This window comes from Podarcis pityusensis (genome assembly GCF_964106645.2).
Source record: "Podarcis pityusensis genome assembly, chromosome: 11".
In the NCBI taxonomy this organism is placed as follows: Eukaryota; Metazoa; Chordata; class Lepidosauria; order Squamata; family Lacertidae; genus Podarcis; species Podarcis pityusensis.
In genome coordinates, this window is record NC_138036.1 from 3,891,734 (window position 1) to 3,914,702 (window position 22,969).

A 22,969-nucleotide genomic window follows, 5' to 3' on the forward strand; every position below is an offset into this window, starting at 1 on the left:
CTCATGGTCCCTCCCAACACAACAATTCTAGGATTCTGTGACTTGCACAAGCCCCGTTCCTTCTGGTGTTGTTACCCTCTCCCCCTCCAAGAAGCTGGCAGGCAGAGTTCTGAAGTAGAAAACCTCCTAAATTTGTGGAGACTTCTCACATGATTTTGAATCCTGATTATGCTTTGGTCATAAGTGTCCTCTTTCAGTTATTTAGTTCCACCAATAGTGTCGTTTGTAGCTAACCAAGTTAGCTGCTTTATAGCAGTGGATCATCTACCTCAGGGGTCGGCAACATGCGGCCTGTGGGCCAGAAGCGACTCACGGAGGCTGTTTAACTGGCCCACGAGTGCCTCAGAACCGAGCTGCCCGTTCTGCGAGTCCTGGTGCACTGCGCTAAACCAGCGCAGCACAGGGACTCTCTTCCATGGCTCCGGAAACCACTTCTGCGCATCTCTGCGGCGCTGGAAATCACTTCTGTGCATGCCCAGACACCAAGGCATGATTTTCGGCGTCTGGGCATGTGCAGAAGTGATTTCTGGCGCCACGAACATGCACAGATACAATTTCTGGTGTTGTGCTGCGCCGGTCAGCCCCACGGAGGATCTCCGTGGGAGTGATCCGGTCCAGGCAAGGTAAACCCTGCCGACCCCTTATCTACCTCCTGGGAACGTAATCATAGACCAAGTCTCAAAACCATGACAAATGTGGCAGACAGTTCCATGAGTCTAACTAAACTCCTAGCAATTTTTAAGAAATGATACAAAGCAGCCACATGAGGCCGAAATAGGTAATAGAGGGCCAACAGTGGAAGGGTCTTCCTAACCCTTTTCTTTCACCACCATCTCGGGGGCTTTTCCCCTCCAGGAAAAAGGGTAGCTTTGAAGACTGGGTGGTTTTGAGTGGGCAAATGGAAGCGAAAAGGTTGTAGTCAACTGCTTCTGCAATCCCTCTTGTTTTCAGTTTCCATGAAGCAGAATGACTCTGAACGAGTAGTGCATTGGCTCCTCTTTGGGAAAAGAGTTTAATGGTGGTGGTTCTGCTTCCCCTCCCCAGAGTGAAAAGATTTGGGACTGGTGGAGAATGCTCTCTACCTGTAGGCTACAGACTTTGCAAAGGCCTACATGCATTCATGAAAACTGATGGCCTCCCTCTGCAAAGGTCTCAGTGGGGCCTCTCCTGTCTGAGGACCAGCTGAAACCCATCCTCACGCTGCTCAAACCACGGTCTCCCCTTGGGGTAAAGGCTTGAGTTCTGCGGAAAGTCAGCACTCAAATTTAGGAGTGCAAACTCATCCCTGGAATTCTTCCACCAGGTTTCGGCTCTTTTTCAGCTTAGCAGAGAGAGATGTTCAGGAAGGGCAGAGTGGCAAGCAATTCTTCAGTTTATGGGGACTTAATCTGTCATCCCCGGATGAATCACCGGACATCTATTTCAGCATAGCTGCTTATACTTTCAAAAAGAGGGCGGGGGGGGGGGGAGAACCTGAGCCTCTGCAGCCATCACACCTGACAGCATTTGATGACCGGAAACATCACGGTGCAGCCAATTAAGACCGGGAGGTGAGCCCAAGCAAGGCAATCTGTCAGTTTGTCGGTGGTTAAGCTCCCAAGCCTGCGGTCTCAGCTGGGGTGCAGAAGGCTAAAACTGCACCGGCCATCTGTTGAATAATCAATATTGGAGGGCCTCTGTTGCTGCCCTTGCGCTTGTCGGCTTCCAAACGCTTTGCTGGCTTAATGTTCTCTGGATACCTCTGATCAGCCCTGCAAAATGTATGACTAGATCAGGGTTCAGTGAAAGGTGAGTCTCCAAATTCAGAATTCATGGCCGGGAAGCAGCCAGCCGAGCGCTGAATGCTGAGCAGGAGCCCGGCAGGAGCTTTTGGGTGTTGGTGGTAAGTGTTGCTCTGTGGCCAGGGGGAAGAGAAGCATCCTTCTCACTGCTTGGTTAGCTTAGCACATCGCTAGTCCCGTAAAATTCCTTCTGTGGGCCAGGGCTGCCATTATGCCGAATTGATTCATCAGGCTATGCTGTTCTCAAACAAGTTAAATTTCATCATACTTGACTTGACTTAATTTAAAAATGAATTTAGCTACCTCTGAGCAGACATTGGTTTTAGTGTTTTGAAGAAGTGACATTTTCCCCCCTCCGCTAAAGCAGACTAATGAAGCCGTATTAGTGCCCTAACTTGAGCAGTATATAAAGATTAGTAAATAAGACCCCATTAAAAATACTTATAATGTAAGCAACATGGGTCCCAGTAGCCTTCCTAATGTCCATTAATGCTTATTCTGAGGATCAGAGCTCATTTTACTGAGCCATTTAGTCAAACCGTGCGATTATTTAGAAAGTTAATTCATGCATACTAAAATCGAGCTTAAGTAATGCAGAGGGTAGGAGGTAAAACTCTATGGAGATGATAGTCCTTTTTGTTATTTAATGATCAGCCATAATTAACTTGCAAATTTGAAATAATTAGAACAAATTAAAGGTATTTAACTTTGCCTCCCTAAAGAAAAATTCAAATTGCACCAAATGCGGCTTTAAATTATTCAAGTCTCAGAGGTCTGTGCTGGGTTTTCTCTCTCTCCCCCCCCCCTTCCCCCCACAATGCCTTTTTCTATGACGAGAATACCAATCTGCTTTTTGTCAGAAAGCATCCTATCAAGCGATTGTTCTTTGTGTCTAATAAATGACAGCTATTCTTCTTGGTAAAAGTATTTTAGTCTCTGAAGACTACATCAGCATTTCCGTGGCATTTTAATTCAATAAAACAAAAGGTTAACGTTTCTCCCCCACTTCTCGCCCCCCTCTCCCCGCCCCACTACTTCTTAAAGAAAGCAAATCCCAGCAAGTGTTCGGTGGGTCCTGAATGGTATTTTGAAATATCCCACTCCAGCTCAAAAGTGGGGGGGATCCCTGGCATTGGGGAGCTAAAGTAAGTCAAGTTCCAGGTGGCCCATCTTGCTTCGACAGTGTTTAGGTGAATCTTGTGGTGGTGGAGAATCGTTTCATATTTGAGTCTCTCTTCCTGCGTTTTCCCCATAGCGTTGCCCTGTGTCTTTAACTCGTTGGCATATTGTTCAGCGGCTTCATTACAACTAGAAATGTTAAATGCCTTCCTGGCAGTGATCACGAGTGGAACCGCTGTAGGGAAGGCCGTGAATCTACCTATGTGCCTACTACGAAAGGAAACCTCTTTGAACATTGGAAACCCCCTTACGTTGTCAAGACGGTTGGTTCATGCAATCCAGTGTTTAGACAATATTCTGACTGGGAGAAAGCTCCCGAGATCTTCAACCAGTGCAACTCTTTGGAATAGAGAGCAGGGAACATACTGTGTGGCTGGGTCAAACATACCTTAGAGCGTGTTCTCAGCCAGCTACAATAAATTAATACTGTGGTTTCAAAATCTATAGGAAGCTCCCAGGCCTATGAAGATGTAGACCTGAGTAGGGATAGAGTAGGAGGAACAGGGGGCCATTCTAATCTTTTGGCAATCAGGGCATGACTGCGGGCGAAACGAGACACTGTAATGCTAGTTGTGTGATTGTAATAAATGTTGGTAAAGCATGAGACCCTTAATGCCAGAGTTGTGGGTTCAAGCCACAACTTTTGTTGGGCAAAAGATTCCTTCCTTGCAGAAGGTTGGGCTAGATGGCCCGCATGGCCCCTTCCAAATCTACATTTCTAGGATTCTATGATTTCTACATCCATCGTTTTTGTTAGGTAAATAGCAGCCGGGGTGGGGCGCACAGCAGATTCTGGGTCACATGGAGTGGAAAGGGGAAATTTAGCACTACTTTTGCAGCCCCAAGGCTATTCAGACTTTCACTAGCCACCGTTATGTAGCCTTGAATGTGCGTGTTTGCATTTGGACGCTTGTCTTCACACTGAGTTTGGTCCTGTGTCACCGAACTGGCCTGCCCATGAGGCAAGGTGAGGCCTTTGGGCGGCAGGATCCACAGGGGCGGCAGATCTGGCCTCCAAGGAACGAGTCACCTGCTGCTGCTGCAGCCGTACCAGTGGCAGCTATAGGGCACATCCTTGGCAGACCCGTCCACATGTTGCCTCCACAGCAGCCTCTCATTTAATAGGAGGCACTGCTGTTCTTCTCCCATCCCCTCTCCCTCATTATGGATCTTGTTTCTACCCTGCTTATCCCTGAAATAGAACTTCTCTCCCCTCTTCTTTCCTGGTGGTGGGAGCGCATTTTTTGATTCAGCCTCAGGAGCTGAAATGCCTTGGACCAGCCCTGACTGCGCATGTGAGCAAGAGTGATGCTAGCAGCTTTCGGTGGGCTAGCATGACTTGGTTTAAAACTATGGGTTTTTTACTTTCGTCGTAAGCCGCCTTGAGCACATAGAGCAATAGGATGTATACAACTGAGATAAGTTCCTTCAGGCTCCCGGCACCTGACAAAGTTACACGGGGGGGGGGGAAATGCCCCCCTCCATCTCCTTGCAAGCTAAGCTGATAGTGGGGTGCAACAGAAGGAGGGAGGGATGCTGTTATGCATGCTTAACCTTTGGTTGGTTTCATTCGGGACTGATAATTTGGAGGATGAGCCAAAGCTCACGTGGAAAAAGCGAGCTTTGAAGAGGTGCTTGAAAGAAAGGAGAGAGGTGGGAAAATAAAACTGACCAAAGGATTCCTCAAAGTGATAGACACCCTTCACTGCTAACTGGGTGGGGTGGAAACGTGGCCTGACTCTGTTCCAGTCGACGCATAACCTAGATTGGAAAAGGCTGGTGGCTGTCTTGAAAGAGCTTTCATCAGCCTACTGTTTCTGCAAAAGACTTCTTCTCGTTTTGAGGCATTACAGTGTTGACGCCCTTGGAATCCTTGCTCAATATTAATCTTTCTCTTTCTTAGCTCCTGGTCTTTTCAGGCTTTCACTTGCATTAAGAGCTGAAGGGTCAGACCCCAAGGCCTTGTTAGCAGAGCTTGCTATGCTGTACATTTTTTTTATTTCTTTTCCATCCTGTCCTTTAAAATTAGCAATTTAATTTTTTCCCTCTCTCTGGCACTTGCAGTGCTACTCAACCCTGAAAGTAATATTCCATCCTAGAGGTAACCTTGGCTTGTCAAGAGAAGCCATTTGAGTGTTCCAGCAAAGTAACTTCCTCCCACTAATTTTGCAAGTCAAAGGTCGCCCTCTTCAGAAAACAGGGCTATCAATTCTAATTAAATCTTTACCCTGGAAACCCAGAAGGCGCCCAAATAACGACTGGCTTCTTAAATATCTTTTAAACGATGCTAATTGTGCTGAAACTCCTGGGTGAAAGAGAGCTCCTCCAATCTTTTCATTGCACTGGAAACGTTTTTTACGTTTTCCCAGGAGACAACGGGGATACCTATTCAGCCCCATATCTTAGAGTAATCTCAAGGGGGGGCATACTCATTATTCCTGTGCATCACACCTGAAGTTAGGGCAGGTGTTGGTCTACATGGTACATTCTAGCAGTATGATCTTGAAGTCTTGTTTCTCCTTCTAATAGTGAACTCAGCTGGGTTTGTTGATGGGTTTGTCACCAAAACAGGGTCACTGAGAAAGAAGATGGGAGCTATCAGCATGCTCACAGGAACCCAAAGGCTTGCAGGAGTACAAAATAGCCCCCCCTCAAATAATAATAATAATAATAATAATAATAATAATAATAATAATATAACAACAACAACAACAACAACAACAGGAGCTAAGTACTTCGAACAGGCCTGCAAGTAGCCATTCACCTGGTTCCCACTGGAAGGTAAAATTAGCATCCAGGTATTCAAGAGTGCGTACAAGTAAAATTTTCTGGTCTTGCAGCACTTCATTTGTCTGGAAGATAAGGGAGCTGTTTTGGTGGGTCAAATATATTTTAATGCTTTTATATGCTAATATACTGTTAGCTTGAAAGAGAGTGAGGGAGAAGACCGAAATGTGACACCCATATTCTTTTCCCCTCTTCCAGTTCTCCAAAGCTCAGCTGTGAAGATTGCCTTTCGAAAACGTCAGCTTCTGGGAGAGGCTGCAACACACCAGGAAGCAGCGGAGGGAAGAAAAGTGTTGGCTTCAATGCCCATGCAGACGATGAATGCTTTGGAGTGCACACAAAGAAGGAGGCTGTCAGACCGAGAAGAGGTGAGGTGCACCCCGATATCCCCAAAGGCCAAGTCACCCGCACCATCCAGCAAACCTTCACCACATCCTCTACTGTCTTTGGTGCTCCTGCACCTTCCTGTCCTGTATTATTTATTTAATATATTTACATGCAGTTTCATAATTGAAACAGTATCTTAAAGCAGATTACAAAATAACATGTACATACAACATATCTTCCTATATACATAGAAATGTAAGGCTGTCATCATGCAGGATTTTTTAGTGCTGCACCCCAATCCTGGATTTGCTTGAAGTAGGGCATGGGAGGGGAGTAAAAACAGAGGGAGCAGCACAATAGGATAGGTAAGTAATGGTTTTAAATAACAGCAGAGGTTTGAATAAAGCAGGCATGGAGGGAGGAATCGGTGATTTTAAACAATGGGCAGGTGTTTGAGAAGAGTTGCACTTTAAAACAAGGCTTCAGTACAGCGAGAAAGGATTTTGAAAAAGCTCTGTTGTGTTAGCTTTTTGTTTTAACTTCTGTGCTATACCCATCTCTGCTATTTCTCCTTGTTAAAACTAGCTTGTTTGATTATTTGTTTTGAAACAGTTCTCAGTGCCCCTCCATTCCTGCTTTACTCAGACTTCTGTCAATGTATGAGCCCAGCTAAAAGGTAGAGACACTGAACGAAAAGACTTAGCTGTTTTAAACTTCACCATCTTCCATTCTTCAGTTGCCCCATGTAAGAGATAAAGGATGCAGAGCCCTCAAAAATTCCATACTACTTTCTCACAATGTATTTCATACCTGGCACCATGTGATGTCTTCAACATGAAGTTCCAGGTTCCATGTAGTAACTTAGAAGATTATTATTCTATTAATAAGCATGCATGCACCCATCGCATCCACTGAGTGAGCGTAACATTTGCCAGAGTGGATTGTAGGACATTAAGTTAACAAGATGCTCCTCCCACTGGATAGGAGATTTTTTTCAGGGCGAGTAGCCATCCCGCCACCTGCCACCCCAAATTTGCCATGCCCGTGGCTGGGTTGGCACAGTCAAATTGTTCTCTGTGTGAATGCATTTAACATGCACAGCTTCTGTAAATAGCTGCCGCGGGGAGTGTTTTCTTGAAATGCCAATAACAAAGCAAGTTCAGATAGGTGATTTCTTGCCACAGCCATGGCTAAGAGAGTATTAAACTTTCCTTCTTAATTTCCCTCAATCCTGAGCTTGCTCGGCCTTTACCTGTGGCTTCCATAACTAAATTGTGTTGCTGTGCTTCCTTCCTTTGCTATCTTTTAACTAACAGTTCAGTTATGTCATAAACGTTAAGAGCTTCTGAGTCAGTCTTCTCAGCAGGTGGCCCAGTAATCTCAGAGTGAGCCTTAATCTACCTTTTAATATAATTCTTCTGCACAGGTGAATGTCAGGGTAAAATGAACAGAGATCGTCATTGTCATTGTTAGTTTTATTTATATCCCTCCCTTCATCCTCGGTAGCACACAACAATTCATAAAATGCACACATCAACACAAAGGTCCTTAAAAATTGTCTCAATTGTTTTTATATATGAAATCGTGTTAATGGTTTTGGGACCATAGAGTTGGAAGGGACCCTGAGGGTCATCTAGTCCAACCCCCTGCAATGCAGCTTTCCCTTATGGGGATCAAACCTGCAACCTTGGTGTTATCAGGACCATGCTCTTACCAGCTGAGCTATCCATGAATCTATATACAAAATAGTTAATATGTATTTTCTGTGGATGTTATTATCATCCATGTTCTTGATTGTGAAATAGCTCCGAAATAGAATCACAGAATTGTTGGAAGGGGCTGTGAGAGTCAACTAGTCCAACTCCCTGCAGTGCAGAAAGCCTCTTCCCAATGAACCCATGACCCTCTCCATAGGAAGCCATTCATAAATGAAATAAATAGGTATTAGGAATAGCATGTATCCTTCCCTAAGCCCTTGAGATAGGGCAGGAAGGAATCTGATTGAAAACTTAATAGTTGCCATGCCAGCCCAGTAGTAAAAAAGCACAGAAAATGGTTGCCTGATGGGGATAGGAGATTTGCTTTAATTTCCAGCAAAAAGAAATCAGCGTTCGTGTCTGACTTTTCATATGCAATCTCCCTCTACAGCCGGAAACGCAGAATTTTCTAGCCCAAGGACTCCTTTATAGCCCGCATCTGTTCTGCTCTTCACTTAGTGTGTCCACTTAAGGAGTGGGCCAAAGCACTCTTTCTCTCGAAGCAAAGGGGAAAGAAATTGGAGCAGTCTTGTGCTTGGCTGCAGAGCCTAACATAATCTTTGCTTCGCTTATGAGCTGGCTTTGCCCACCCCCCCTTCTCTCTCTCTCTTTCCTTTCCTTTCCTTTTAAACTTGTCAACGAGTTTGCGATTTGTGTCAGCAGAAAAATAAAAAGAAAGGCAGAATGTGCTTCAGCTCTCCTAGGAACAAACAACCTGTGTTATTGGTTAAGACCGCGTCCGCATTAAAAAAGCATTCGCGGCGAAGAAACTTTTGAAAGGGTATCATCAGAGGGGGACCCGAACAGAGGGTGAGGTTAATCTCTTCCAAGGCTCAGCTACAAAAGTTGGAAGCCGGCAAAGGGCTTGTGTCCAAAAGAAATCAATTTCTAATTTGAAACAAAATCATTTTTGACTAACAGGAGTTCAGGACCCATTACTTTTGCTGTATAGTCTGCTGACATTTCAGCTCTTTCTGTGGCGCGCAATGAATTCTAATAGTCATCTCATAACGTTGCTACACCAATCAATTTAAGCGAGAGAAAGCCGTTACAATTCTGTGAAGTTTTCAGGGGCAATTTTCACTGATGGATTTCTTTTTTTCTTTTTTCTTTTGCCCTTTTTTTCCTTTTCCTTTCCTTTCCTTTTTTTAAACCATCATTATTTCATTTCTTTCTTTTTCCCACCCTCCCCTCCTTCCTTTAAATGCCTCATAATAGAATTGATGCCCACTTCCCCCATTGTTCTTAGGACTTTTCCGTGGGCTTCCCCAAGAATGAAAAATGCCTTGAGGAGTTTGACCCTGTCCTCTGGCTCTCCATGCTCCCCTCTTTGTTTCCCTGCAGGTTTTTCTCTCTTTTTTTAGCAAATTGGTGGGGGGAAATTACAGGCTGATAAGCACTGGCTTGGCAGTCAAGTGATTTGTAGTAATTAACAGATTGCCTCCCTCACCTCCATTAGGATGCTGGCCATTGAAGGCTCTGGGCTCAGAGCACAGGTCACTGCAGTTGCACATCTTCTCTCAATTTCAGAAGAACTTGGTTGGGTCTCCCCAAATGCCCAGGGCTAGCAGGTCTCCGAGGTTTGTGTGGCAGAGGCTGTGGGACCCAAGGCTGATCCACCGGAAGGGAGCAGCGATTTATGGGTTTTGTGCCTCCAATGAGACAGGAGCCAGGGCTGGAGGAGGAGGCGATGCCTGAGATGAGGGTCCAGTAGAATCCCCTTCCCCGCTATACTCCCTGGACCAGGAAGGGCTTAAAAAGACAGGCTCAGTGGCATCTTCTGTGTAGGGGAAGTCGAAGGTTGCTTGTGTGTGCTCCATCAGACGAAGGTACTTAATTTTGGGTAGAGGCGTGGTCACGCTGCTGCTCGGAGCACCAGTCTGGGGACATGATGCCAGCTCCTTAAGCCTCCAGAAGCGTTTCTGCATGTTCTGTGCACCTTAGAAGCGACTGTAAGTGAACGCTTTGTCAATAAAGGATTCAACCGCTGGCTGTTTGTCCTCCTCGGGCTGCGTGTGCTTAGTACACCAGGGCTCCTTTAATTTACTAGAGCAGAAGTCCCTGAGCTTTTTTCGCCACTGCTCCTGTGCTTCCATAATCTCATCCCCTGTGCCCCCTTCCCCACGCTATAAAAGGCATTATTCAGAATAGCTGTTTGCACGACCCACTAAGGAAGATAATAACGCAGTAAAATTCAAAATGTTAACAATTAATTGCACATTTATTCAAAATCCAATTAAAACTATTTAGTTTAATTAATTTTTAAAAATGATGAACTTAATCCAGTAACACCAGCTTTTCAAAGTCTGGTCATTTACAGTTCCAGCGCCCCATCCCCCCCCCCCGCGACACCTTTTCTTCCTAACACCCCCTGCTGCCCCTTTTACCTCTTTAGCACCCCCTAGGTCATCCCACCACCCTCTAAGGGGCAGTACTGCACACTTTGGTGACCACTTTACTCTTGCCACTACCACGTGGAACCAGCCGCTTTAGTAGAAAGTCCCATTTCCTGCACTGTCTACAGGAGTAGGACATCAAAGCCTACTTTAAACTAGCCTATGTGTTGGCTGCCCACCAGTTTTTGCTTAAAAAAAAAACCTCCAGTCTTGTAAGGCACTCCCAAACAGCAAGACCACTTTGCCAGTATAATGCAATGCCTTTGCACCCTCCTTAATGGGGAATCATTTGCAAATGATGGAGCTGGTCCAGCTCCTTTATATTTGTGGATGCTGTTTACATTTATCTCTTGCAGCACATTTCATGACCAGAAAACTAGGTACATACTCTTATTTATTTCTAGGATGGCTTTGCATGGAAGCTATTTAGGTTAAAGTTAGGCTGAGGTGTTTCCTTTCTTGGTCCTCTATTGTGGCAACCAGCTTCAAAATCAAGTTTAAACTTCATAACCAGAAGCAACAGGAGAAAGGGTTTGCACAATTATGCTTTAGAGCAGTTTCCAATTAGCTCTGTAATGCAAGCCCCCTGTTTTTCAAAAGCCAATCCACAGACACCCTACTTTCGAAAAAATTCGTATCTCTTTTGAAGTATTCGTTATGTGAATGTTGCCGCAGCCCCGCTGGGTGGGTTACATGGACCCCCAATTAGAAACCACTGCTTTAGAGAGTATTGTCCTAGAGTTGTCATCTGGAGATTATAATCAAACTATTGAAATCAAGTAACTTCAATCCCTTGATGCCTAGCTTAACTCTCTTCCAAGTCATCGTAGTTGCCTCGGGAACTCCACCAACTATTGATAACAGCACTGCGAATGTCAAAGACAGCTGGTCCACAAACAATAAGAAACTGTGTAATTCTGAAGCAGACCATTGTTCCGCCTAGATCAGTATTTACATTTACATCTGAAACTCTGGACATCTTTGGCCAGGACCTTTTCCTCACCCTACTTAGAAAAATACCAGGGATTGACTTTGGACATTCTGCATGCAAAAAAATGTGCTCAGTCTTCCCCACAATCTCACTAATAAGGAAAATAATTCTGGCCTCTCCTCCCCCTCCAAAAAGGGGGGGGAGGGAAAGGTGTGACTCTGAAGAAGGTCCAATCCTGAACATCTCCAGCTAGTTCTGAGCAAGGCCCTTTTTGCTCATTCCCTCTCCCGAGAGCCCAGCATTTACTGTAATTTACCACAGCTCTTAATTAAAGCGTCCAAATTAAGTATGTACAAACCTGGCTCCCAGAGAAAACATCTCTTTCAGATCCATTTCTAGGCAAGTTATTGCCTTATTTCACATGTTTTCTATATGTGCTTTGTGAACATATTCTGATGTCTTCTAGTCTTCTATATACAGAATATGCTTCTCAAAGAAAGTGGCCCTTTCCTCCATTCATGTTCCCTGTGGGTTGATTTCAAGATTGGTTTCTACGCTGCAGATGTCCAGCTAATACGAGGCTTTGGCATTGCAAAAGAAATGAGTCTGCCTCAGAATTAAAGCAGAATGTAGAGGAGACAGTTCTTTGTGCTTTTGAGAATAACTGTGCATATTTAAAATAGGACTGAGAATTCTCCACTGGTTTCCGGAGAATGTTGGTGATCTGGGGGTGACGTTTGCGAGGATTGGCCGGATGATCACTAGGGGATGGGAACCCGTCACTTGCTAAAACCACAGCGCTGACACAAAGTCTGTTGTGGGTGGTGTATTATGCAATTATGACTCCAGGCGGCCCTGAAAATATATATTCCACTCCATACCTGTCAACAGTAATGACTCCTTTGGCTGCCGATTCACCATATACAAAGTTCCCTGAGGAGTAGCACGGCACTTGGGCCCTGCGTTCTGAAATAATGCAAGAAAGGCTGTCCAGAACTTTTTCGGCCTCTAACGCCCATCGTAATTGTCTTCCATCGTGTTCTGCAGGGATGAGTTCAGCCTCCCGGAAGGATGCGGCTACATCCCCCGGACTGACAGGCAGCAGAAAAGAGCTTGTAACTGCGGCCACCTCCCCAATCCAGCATGACACCTCACGGTAAGATGACTGGTAATCTCTGGTTTAAGATTCCTCAGACGCAACCATCAAATTCGCCCAGATACGAGGGGAAGCAGCTGAGTTTCTGTGATATTTCATGTTTTGCTCAAGCTGGATAATATAAACTTAGAACTGCCATATCCTGTGACATTTATAGTAAGCCTTAAATTGCTTGTTAGAATAAGAAATGCAGGAATATGCCAAGTTCTAATGCTTTAATTTTTACTTAGAGCCTGAGAGGGGGGAAGTATTTTTAAGTTATAAGTCCTGACACATTTAATACATTTGTAAATAATTTAAAGGGATGGTGTTCACTGTGTTTAGACCTTTCTTTCCCTTCAAAGTCCACTTTAAGTTTTTTAATCCTCCCAGTGTCATTGCCCTCGCTCCCACCAAATTGCACCACATTTTATCATGATGTGTTTCTTTTAAGCCATTTTATACAAATGTTATTTTGCTGTTTAACGGCAAGCAACAAAATCACATTAAGTCAGCAGTTCTGATAAGTCACCTTCAGAAACCTTAAATGGCAATATTGCTCTTGTGAAGAACTACAGAAGGATAAAAGCAGAGTTGTTTTTCTTCTGGGCTAATAAGGTTAATAACAGCAATTGCCTTTACTTTGGTCTTCTCAACGCTGAGAATGTATTATATGAAAATCTCAGCCCGGTTTGAAAACGAATCCTAGCTTTGGACATCAAATGGTCAGCTTAAAATGGGGGGTGCTGATGGCAAGAGATGTGGGCGCTTCCAGTTTGGAGCAGGGACCCTTTGACCCAGTGTGTTTGCTATGTTATTCTGCCTCTTTGCAAATCTGGAAACAGACTAGGGAGTTGGTGCTCCATCCTTCACTTTCTCTTTGGACATAAATTACTTGCCAGTTTCAAATCATGGCTCACCATTACATCTGCCCAACCCAACTGTCTTTCCTCCTAGACTGGGGTTTGCATGGTTATTTTAAACCCTGGTTTCAAATCCTGCTCAGCATTGGTGCACATGTAACACTGGACTCTGCTTATGGCTGACAAGGTAATTCAGGGGTGTGTAACCTGGTTCCTTAAAGCCATTGAAGCAGGTGTCAATTGAATTGATACATGTCAAGGAGTTCCACACATGTGGCCACCACCATTGAGAAGGGCCTGTTCTCTTAAGGTGCAGGCTTCTGAAAAACTTAACTACTGGGAGAGTTCAGGAACTCATGCAAAAAATGTGAGCAACTGTTCCAGAGCCCATTTTTAAACCATACTGTGCTGTGCCCTCGCGTTGGGCCAAAATGGATTCAAGTTTTGTAGTATCTGAAAATCCCCCCCGCCTTTACAAAATCAGCTTCCCTGTTACTGTTTTTAATGCACAGCCTATTGACTTTGCATATTGCTGGATTCTGTCTTGTGAAAGAAGACAGAGCATGTTAACATAGATTGTAAAGGGGTTCAGTAGCGGAATGTCTCTGAAGAGGTGTACCTGTTCGATCATCCCACCCAGTTTTTGCACAGAATGGCTGAGCATTCAAGCATTTTGGGAGTAGGTTAAAGGCTCTGACTGACAAACTTGTACAACAGAAACTTACTTTTTCTTTGATCAAGAGGGTGATTGAAAGGGTAAGTATCTTCTGGAGAATCCACGACTCCTTCCTTCATGAACGATGCAAAAGGTTATTTCGCCAACCTAGATCCAAAGAGCCCTGTAGGCTTGGAACGCTTTCCTATTTGTCCCTTTTGGCTGCATACGTTGGTGCCAATACTATAGCAAGGGGTCCCCCCCAGTCCTTGACTGTTCATTGATTGGCTCTCTTTTCATGCTTGTATCAGGATCCATTGTGGCCATTCATTGTCTGAAAAACTTCCCTGATGCGATGCCTGCTTGACAATCTGCTTGTAGCTTGCCCGGGTTTCAGCTGTGCAAAGCTTTCTTGAAGTGCTGACAACCAGCCGATCCTTGGTGCTTGCAGAAAGCCCAACGCTGCAATTTGAAGCCTGCCACACCTGCTGATAGCTGGGTCTTCAAAGCACCTTGCAAGGGGCTCTGCAACCCCTTTTGGGCCCAGTCGCAGCATTCCCTGGCATGGCAAAAATGGCGGTGGGCCAAATGTGGCATTCCTGACCCCTGCCGTAGACTAGGAGATGTGCTAGATTTGAAACTTTCATTTCAGCACAAAATATGTCACCGTAGCTCCTAATGTCTACCCATATATAGGTAGGCTGTGTAGGCAGCATCCTTCTGGGGTCTTGAGTACCAGTGTGCTTTTCTCCTTCTGTCTGTCCACCTTGGGTCATCCCCCATCAGGAGAGGGAACGCACTGTGCTGCAGCTTCTATCTTACCCTTGAACCCATTCCTACTTTCTCGGCCAGGGGGAGAGAGAACTGGAGGAATTCAGAGCCCAGCTGATGACCTCATGGCCTGCTATCCTGTCCAACTACATTCTTGTGTTTAAATTGCTTTCAGACCTTTCTACATCTTGTGCTAAATAATAATAATAACAACAATAAATGATTGTTCAGTGTGGTGCCTGCTCTTCCCGAATCTTCTCTTCCTTCCCTTTGAGTGTGCTTTTTCTTTCTCCCTTCTCACCCCCCCCCCCCGCCCCTTTTGGTGCAGCGTGTTAGTATAATTGACCAGGTTAAAGAGCCCTGTTTTGCTTTCCCTTACTCATGGGCTTCTCTAATTGAAAATGGTAAATGGACAAGTATTTCTGTGGGAGACCTAAACCCAATCCTATTCTTCATCCACGAAACCTGCTTGGGCAGCAGGTCAGTCTCAATTTATCACTGAATGGGTTATAAGCTTAGATTGCAGGTTTAACTAACTAAATTAATCAATATGGAGAATTATAGCTGCTGGTGTGCCACTAAAGTTAAAGATCTGTCAGCATGTTTGTTAGAATCCACAGTTAACGGTTTAACCCTAATGGTTTGCTTTGTTTGGGGCTGAAACTTGCTGAACAAAACTTGAGCCTTAACAGGAGGGCTGCGGGGCGGGGGAGAAGGAGAGCGGCAGGCAGAAAACCAATTGAGTTTGCAGTATATGTAATTACTTCTGGCTATTTAAACGTCTTGCAAGTAGAGCCAAGCCAGGTTTCATGCAAAGCGTTGGCAAGCATCAGCGACAGAAGCTGCCTTCGCTTTCGTAGGGATTGATTCTTAATATAAGAAAGTAAGAAGAGCCTGCTGGATCAGGCCAGTGGCCAATCTAGTCCAGCATCGTGTTCTCACTGTGGCCGTGTGGGAAGCCGTCAAGCAGGATTCAAGCACAAGAGAGGGTCAGGGAAGAGCAGGTGGGGGAGATGGAGAGATGAGCTTGGTCTCCCAAACAGAGGAGGGACAAAGCAAAAGGAATGGATTTGTACAGTCATAGCTCAGGTTATAGACGATTCAGATTGCGTTTTTTCAGGTTGCGGACCACCGAAACCCGGAAGTACCAGAACAGGTTACTTCCGGGTTTCGGCGGTTGTGCATGCATAGAAGCACTAAAACGCGCTTTGCGCATGCGCAGAAGTGCGGAATTGCAATCCGCACATGCGCATATGCGGGTTGCGAACGCTGCTGGTTAGGAACATGCATCCCGTATGGATCGCGTTCGCAACCCGAGCGTCCACTGTACGGTACAGTATCCTGGGCTGCCCAGCATCCTGGGCTGGATCAGGCCAATGGCCTATCTGGTCCAGCATCCTGGTCTCACAGTGACCAAATAAATGCCTTAAAAGAAGCATTGGAAGGAGGGAGGAGAAGACAAGTGGGTCCCCACAGCCACTGGCAGATTTCCATCACTCAGAGTGATGCAGCCTGTACTCTCAACTTAGTGCTCCCTGTATTACTAGCACCAGTATCCCAGTAACAGATGTGCAGAGTCACTTTCTGCTCTGGCTGTTTGCTTCACAAGTGTTTATGGCATGCACGTACTGTTTTACCTCCCTCCCCCATTCCTTTAATTTTTCTGTGGCCAGGTAATCACTGCTGGTAATTTTTGGGATAAGAGGGTCTGGAGGAACAAATCCCCCAGCCCCACCCACCTAAATCTCTTTCCGTTTTCCTCTCCTCTCCTGAGACTGATTTGGGAAGGCAAGCAGAAATCAGAAATAATTGAGGGGAGCCGGGCAGGGCGATGTCAAAGCAAAAGATGCAGATCTGTGAGAAGTCAGCTGTACCTGTTGAACCGCCCTGTGGGGAATGGAAAAGAAAGGAGCAGCCTGGATAAGCTGTCATCGTCCAGCTCCCAGTGGTGGCCTCTTCTTCCCTCCTTCCGTTCTCCAGCTGTCACCACGGTGGTGCCATCTTGCCCAGAAGGGAAAGGAGAAGCAGTAGCTACAACTTCTTCTAAATCACCTTCCCCAACTTGGTGCCCTCTAGATGTTTTCGACTACATCTCCCATCAGCCATCACATGCTGTTCCAAACCATGGGTGGGCAAACTAAGGTCTGTGGGCCGGATCAGGCCCAGTTGCTTTCTGGATCCAGCCCATGGGCGGTCCGGGAATCGCTGCATGGATCACCAGCATGCAGATTCTTTCCCTCTCCGTCACATGGTGGCAACGCCTCCTTCCTCCCTCCTCCTGGCTTCTCCCTGCCCTGCCTAGAGGAGGAAGGGGGCTGGGCTTTGTGGGTGCCAGCAACAGCAGCGCTCGAGCGGCCACCATTTTAAGCAGCCCCTCTCCGGAGCCCTTTCATGCGCCGCTCATTGTCCTGCCACCGCTAGCCCCTGCCCCTCGCAAGACACAGGTAAGCAGCCACCGGGGCTTGTGGTGCTCTTGCATCATTTGTTCCCTTCAAAGTATAGTCCGGCCCCCCACAAGGTCTGAGGGACAGTGGACCGGCCCCCTGCTGAAAAAGGTTGCTGACCCCTGTTCTAAACAGTTGACTTTCTCATTTTACAGTGGCAAGGCACTTTTCCTAGTTAGTTTTGTAATGATATTGGTCAAACCACTTATGTCGTGGTCCTACGCAGTGGCCACAATAGGGCAGTGATGGGGAGCACATCTTCTGCCGGCTCTTGCCTATGGGCACATCTGCTTCACTGCCATGGCCTGGCTAGTGGTGTCCCTCAAGGATGGAGAAGTCAAGCTGCTGGTGTCCCACTCCTGAGGAGTATTAAGTCATATTTGAATGGCTTAGGTGTATGAGAGCAAACAACTGAAACAGAATAAAAGTAAGCTGCTGCCTTCCCCTCCGATTTTCGGCCCCCATGACTCCCGCATCATCTTTTGCCATCCCGGACCAAATGGATTGGCTAATATCAGGCATCCGGGGCCTGGAGTGGCAGGATTCCTCCTGCGGTTTGCCTGCCTTCCCCCTGACCGAAAGTTTTATCTTTGCAGTCCACTCGGCTCACGTTGCAATGAAGAGCCCATCCTTGCACATTCCTGTAGCGCACATATTAAGTAATAACTCAGAGACACTATCGTTGGAGAGATCCGCAATGGCTGCATCCTTTGGAGTTTTTAGAAAAACAAATTACGTTGTGCAAATTTGTGTTTGGGAGCTGTTAGGAGGAAAGGCATGATTTGCCCAGCACATCTCCGATCAGGTAGATGTGCATTTGGGGACTTTTAAACAAATTAATATTTGATGTAAAATGCAATGCCCAGAGCTGTATATTGAATAAGTCCACAGTGCCATATTATCACGCTGAATCCTTTGAACTGAACGCTTTGTAGTAAATAAAAATATGAATTAGCTGTGCCTAGAACGGCAACTGCTTTTGAGATTTCGGCGTCTCGGGGAACTGTTTTCTGCTTTTTGACATGGCTTCTTGCATTCTTCAGACATCTTTCGTTAAGTGGAAACTTCAGGAGAAGTGCCCTTTCTCAGTCAAAATTTTAATATTAAAGGGGGAGGGGTGATCTAATTTCTAAACGTTTTGAGGAGAAAAGATTTGTGAGGGGGAAGATGGTGAATTAAGTTCTGAATAGGGGAGGAGATAAGTCCCCCCCCCTTTTTCCCTTAGGAGAACTAACATCATGAAAAGTCCAATATAGTTCCGTATGCGAGTGATAAAAGCAGACATTGGCAAATTAATCTCTCTTATTCACTGTGTAGGTTGTTAATTGTTCTCTCTGCTTGCTGTCGATATAATGTGAAATTTTCATTCCCCCCATTCAAGATGGGGAAAAGTTGTGGCTGAAAATGTTAACATTTGCATTTTTATTTGTTGATTTATTTAAAGGACAGCCTCTCTTACAGCAATCCATCACTCAGTGACACCCCAAATATGAATAATGTATTGTAGACTTGCGGTTACAATGTGTAATAAGTGCCAGAGACAGTAGGAGAATGTTAACTATGTTGCAAATGTAATATTTATCGACTCGTAGTTTATTGCTTTGGAGGTTCAATAATACTGACCATAGGACATTAATACTGCTTATCCTGATTTTAGCCGGCAACCTCTGTATGCAGAAATAAGCTATCTATCTTGCGCTCGCAAAATAAATATGGAATTTACAGCACTTTGTAAATGGTGCATTATAGGGTGCTTGTGGTTCTTTGTAGAAATCCGAGCGTCCACACCTCCCTCGCTGCCACCACCTTAATTTGTGCCATGATCCCATTTCAGGAAGAAAACCCAAACGGTCAGTAGCTTCTTGATGGCCCCTTTTCCTCAAAGGTTTCCTGTGGAAATGAATTCATTGATGTTGATACACAGCCACAAACCAATAGAAATGGACAATGGCACCCAAGATCTCTGGTCCAGACCCACAGGAGAACTTCCCGGTGGATTGTTCCCCAAATGGGAAACTGCCTGTAACTTTTGCTAGGAAATGGAGTGACGATTAGGGATTGTATCGTGCTGGGTTTTTCAAGCAAACCAGGCCAACTCCTTGCCCGTTATTCGGAGATCTATGGCTGGTCTGCATTCAAAAGTTTCATGTCGGGCAACCCAGCAGCTCCAAAAGTTTGCGATCTGGATTTAGACACGTTCATGGTGCCTTCACTTATTTCGTAGCTTATTCAAGTTGCAGAGAATAAAATACAGCACTAGCCATGCCCAACCACCCAAACTTCCTATTTGGAGCTGGCATGGCCTGTAGTTTCCTGACGGTGGCACACTGGCACAACTCAGCCAACCCTTTGCATGCACCTTAACCCGACAGTTTTCAAACTGCTGGTTGGGTTTCCTTAGTGAGATCATAAGTAATGGGATTACTTACCTTCCCTGAGGGAGGTGTGCACAGTCATCCCTGGCAGTGAGTTCCTTCGGTCACCATAGGGAGTGCAGAATGAGTTCTCTGTTCCCTCACACTAAGTAGGGTGGTGGGTGAATTTGCCCTAGTGTGAAAGGGTGCTTTGCAGTGAGAGCACATGATGGACAAGTTGCAAGTCAAAAAGGGTTCGCTGGGGAAAGGGAGAGAGAGTTTGAAACTCCTGCCTTTTTTGCAGTGCCTCCAGTTTCTAAGGCAAAAGATTCTGCAAGCCCTGCAAACAGTTTGCTCCTCTGCTGCTGAGCTGCTCTTAAATTTAAGATGTCCTTTGAGTGTTTAACTAAAGCCTCCCTCCATGGTGCAAAGCCATTGCTGCTTGTCCTGTTTTCAGGGCACCCGTTGATGTTTCCTCTTCATCCTTCCAAGATCATCTTAAATATTTGATTTTTATTCTGCTTTTCTCTTTGAATTTCTGCCCTTTCGTTGTCTCCATCTGACTGTATAAGTGCCCTCATTATTTATGTATCATATTTATGTACTGTTTTTCCTGTAGCTCAAAGCAATTAACAATTCCACGTAAAACACACCAAATAAATATAAAGATACAGAATCCAATATAAAATGCAGGCCCTGTGAGCAGAAACAGGTTTTTTGTTTTTTGAAAAAAAGAAGAAGTTTAAAACAAGCTAGAATGAGGATCAGAGCAGTTACCCTGTCACTCATCAAAGGCCTCTCTCATTAAAGACAGCTTTTATGTTCTCCAGACTTTCACTGATGGTGTTTCATATAAAGATGGAACCCAGAGCACACTGTTCCTTCCTGTACCTAGATCTTAATAGGTGGCCTGGAAAGGAAGAAGATAAGCATAGGAAACTTCCTTGTACCCGGTCAGTCCTCTCACTGTCTGACAGCAGCTCCTAGGATTTCAGGGAGAAGTGTTTCCTGGCTCAGCCTTGGAGTTGCTGGGGATTGGATCGGGGTCCTGTGGTGTGCAGCCATGTTTTTCTCCCAGTCAAAGCTTCTCAAGGGAAGCCATGCATAGTCCACAAGATTACCGAGGCACAAATGAAAGTCGCCAGATCATTGTTCCAGGCCAGAGATGCAGCCAGCTTGTCTGATAGACAGAAGGTGTTCGTGGCTACAGCTGCCACCTGATTCTTCCGGGAGCAAAGATGGGTGAGCAAGTTCTTCCAGTCACAAGGCAAGCCAGGCATTGCAACACTATAAAATTTGAACCATCAATGTCTTGCGAGAGAAGGGGGGAGGGCTGCCGGTCCTATTCTGATGAGCCTGTCGTTTCAAAGGGAGCCTAGTTCTCCATTAAAATCATTCCATATACAATTTGTCCGCATCAGAAATGGTGGTGGTGCTGTCCCTCATGGAAGCTGTTTCAAGAAAACATGCAAGTCACCCTTTAGACCAGCCTTTCTCAACCTGTGGGTCCCCAGATGTTGTTGGACTACAACTCCCATCACCTCTAGCTAGCAAGGCCAGAGCTCAGGGATGATGGGAGTTGTAGTCCAACAACATCTGGGGACCCGCAGGTTGAGAACTGCTGCTTTAGACAGCATTCACAGGCTTCCATCACCATTAACTTCCACATGTAAAAGAGACTGGTATTTCAACCTCGCCCCATTTAATCCTTCGAATTGGGGTCAAATAAACCAAGAGTGGACTGGAGTGATGGTGGGGAGGTCACATGCAGTGTTGGAATGTTGCTGGGGCATGGGTTCAAGGTGTGCACACAGCATTTTCTAAGCTTGAGCTTTTCTGAAAAGGCTCCCTTCGAAAATCACAAAGCGCTAAGGTATGAGCACTCCCAGCAAGAGATTTCCTGGTCTCCTTCAATGAGATCAGGAAGCAGTGCTGCAAACCTCCTTTGGACCATTCAGAACTGTTCATAAACCCATGGCTGGCTTAGGAAATAAAATTAGCTCTCGCTCTCCTTGTAATGTGACCTGAAACACCACAAGTCTACAGGGAGCGGCCAGCATGAAAATCTAGCCTCCATTTATAAGGCAACAGCAAAAAGAAGCCATGATGTTCCATGTGGGCAATGAAGGCTTTGGAATGGATTGGGCTCAGTGCAGCGAGGTGCCTTTTGTGTTTAAGATGGCATCTTGCTCATCTCAGGGGCCACCCACCATTACCAGCTTGGCGCAACGGATTGTGTCCATTGCCGAGAACGTGAAATCCTGCCAGGAACGCCCTGACTCCCAGTGCAAATGGATTAATGTTAATTAGCAACTGTCGGCTGTAATTGTCACCCTCATTAAAATACAGAATTATGTATTTCTTAGTTATAAATAACCTTTCTAATTGTACTTGATGTATGCCAGTTTAATCAAATAGTACACTTGCTTGCAGGCAGATATTTGCATTAATCTAGCATTGGATCGTTGAGTCTTTTTGATCATCTCTTTTTCCAAACTTTGCTGGTGTGTGGTTGGAAGGAGAGTTGGGAGGGGAGAGTTCTCTTTCAGCTACTTGTCCTTTAAACTTTTTTTTTCATTTTTTTCTCCGCTATTCAGCTATGCGACTCTGATAGGATTTTATATTAAAATGAGTGGATGTGTCTTCTGGGATTGTTGAGTGCAACTGAAACCTTGTCAATTTTTGAAGTAGTTTGGCAAGGTTTCCGTCACTCAGTGGTGTGACAATAAGTTGATTACGGTTTTGAAACTAAGAATAAGCCGGGGAAAATAAAGTGCAAATCACATTAGAGAGCTGGCTTAACTCTTTTTAGGGCTGCTTCTTTGGAAGAGCTGCATTGTTCGATGTCGGGCTCGGAGATTCTCCCACGCCACTTTCCCCAGGTCCAAATTGTATCTAATCCTGTGGTGGGTTTTAAAAAAAACACACCAAATGCAGAACTTCTCAGATTTTATTACAGGGCTTGGGGAAGGATCCAGGATTCTTGTCACCAAGGCACGTTGAATGAGTTATAGAGCAGTGGATAGAGTCAGGGAGCAGAATGGTCCCAGAAACATTAATGGACAGAAAAAAAGTTGGTGGACAAGCTGGAAGGAGCAGGGAAGGGTGTTTCTTAGTGAAGAGAAGCAAGGAGCTCTAGGGCTAAGTTCACTGGCCGTTTTCATTCCTTTTCTTGATAACTCTGGTGGTTTGTTAACCCCTCAGAAATGGAGCAAGTCCGAAACAAGCATCTTACATGATTGTCTCCCCCTGTGCATGTTCCTGTTGGCTTAAGCAGTGCTACAGTGCCAAAAAAATGTTTTGAAAATAAAATAAAATGGCAGAGTTCCCCTTTTGCATTTGTTGTAATGATTTGACACAGCATTGGAAAACGATTCGGCATGTACACCCTAATTGTCGCAGGCTTTTTAGTTTTTTGGGACTCCCCTTCAGTGACTCTTAAAGCAGATTATGAATCACATCGATCCCTTTCTCTCAGTTGTGCCCACATATCTCTTTCCATGCCCAAAGTTGCTCTTATATCACTTTGCATGTTCTTACACTGAGCCCAGATAAGGGCCTAAAATGGGCCTTGTCTCCACTTCCTGGT

The 22,969-nt window shown here is 45.3% G+C and overlaps 1 protein-coding gene across 6 annotated transcripts in view; it reads left to right on the forward strand.

Moving 5' to 3' along the window:
* KIAA1328 overlaps positions 1-22,969 on the forward strand; it is a 206,487-nt gene that overhangs the window by 162,249 nt on the left and 21,269 nt on the right. For all 6 annotated transcript variants that reach the window (XM_080973499.1, XM_080973500.1, XM_080973501.1 and 3 more), the window contains 2 exons: positions 5,946-6,115; positions 12,206-12,314. In XM_080973499.1, coding sequence (XP_080829625.1) covers positions 5,946-6,115; positions 12,206-12,314 — 279 coding nt within the window. The remainder of the gene's footprint in view (positions 1-5,945; positions 6,116-12,205; positions 12,315-22,969) is intronic.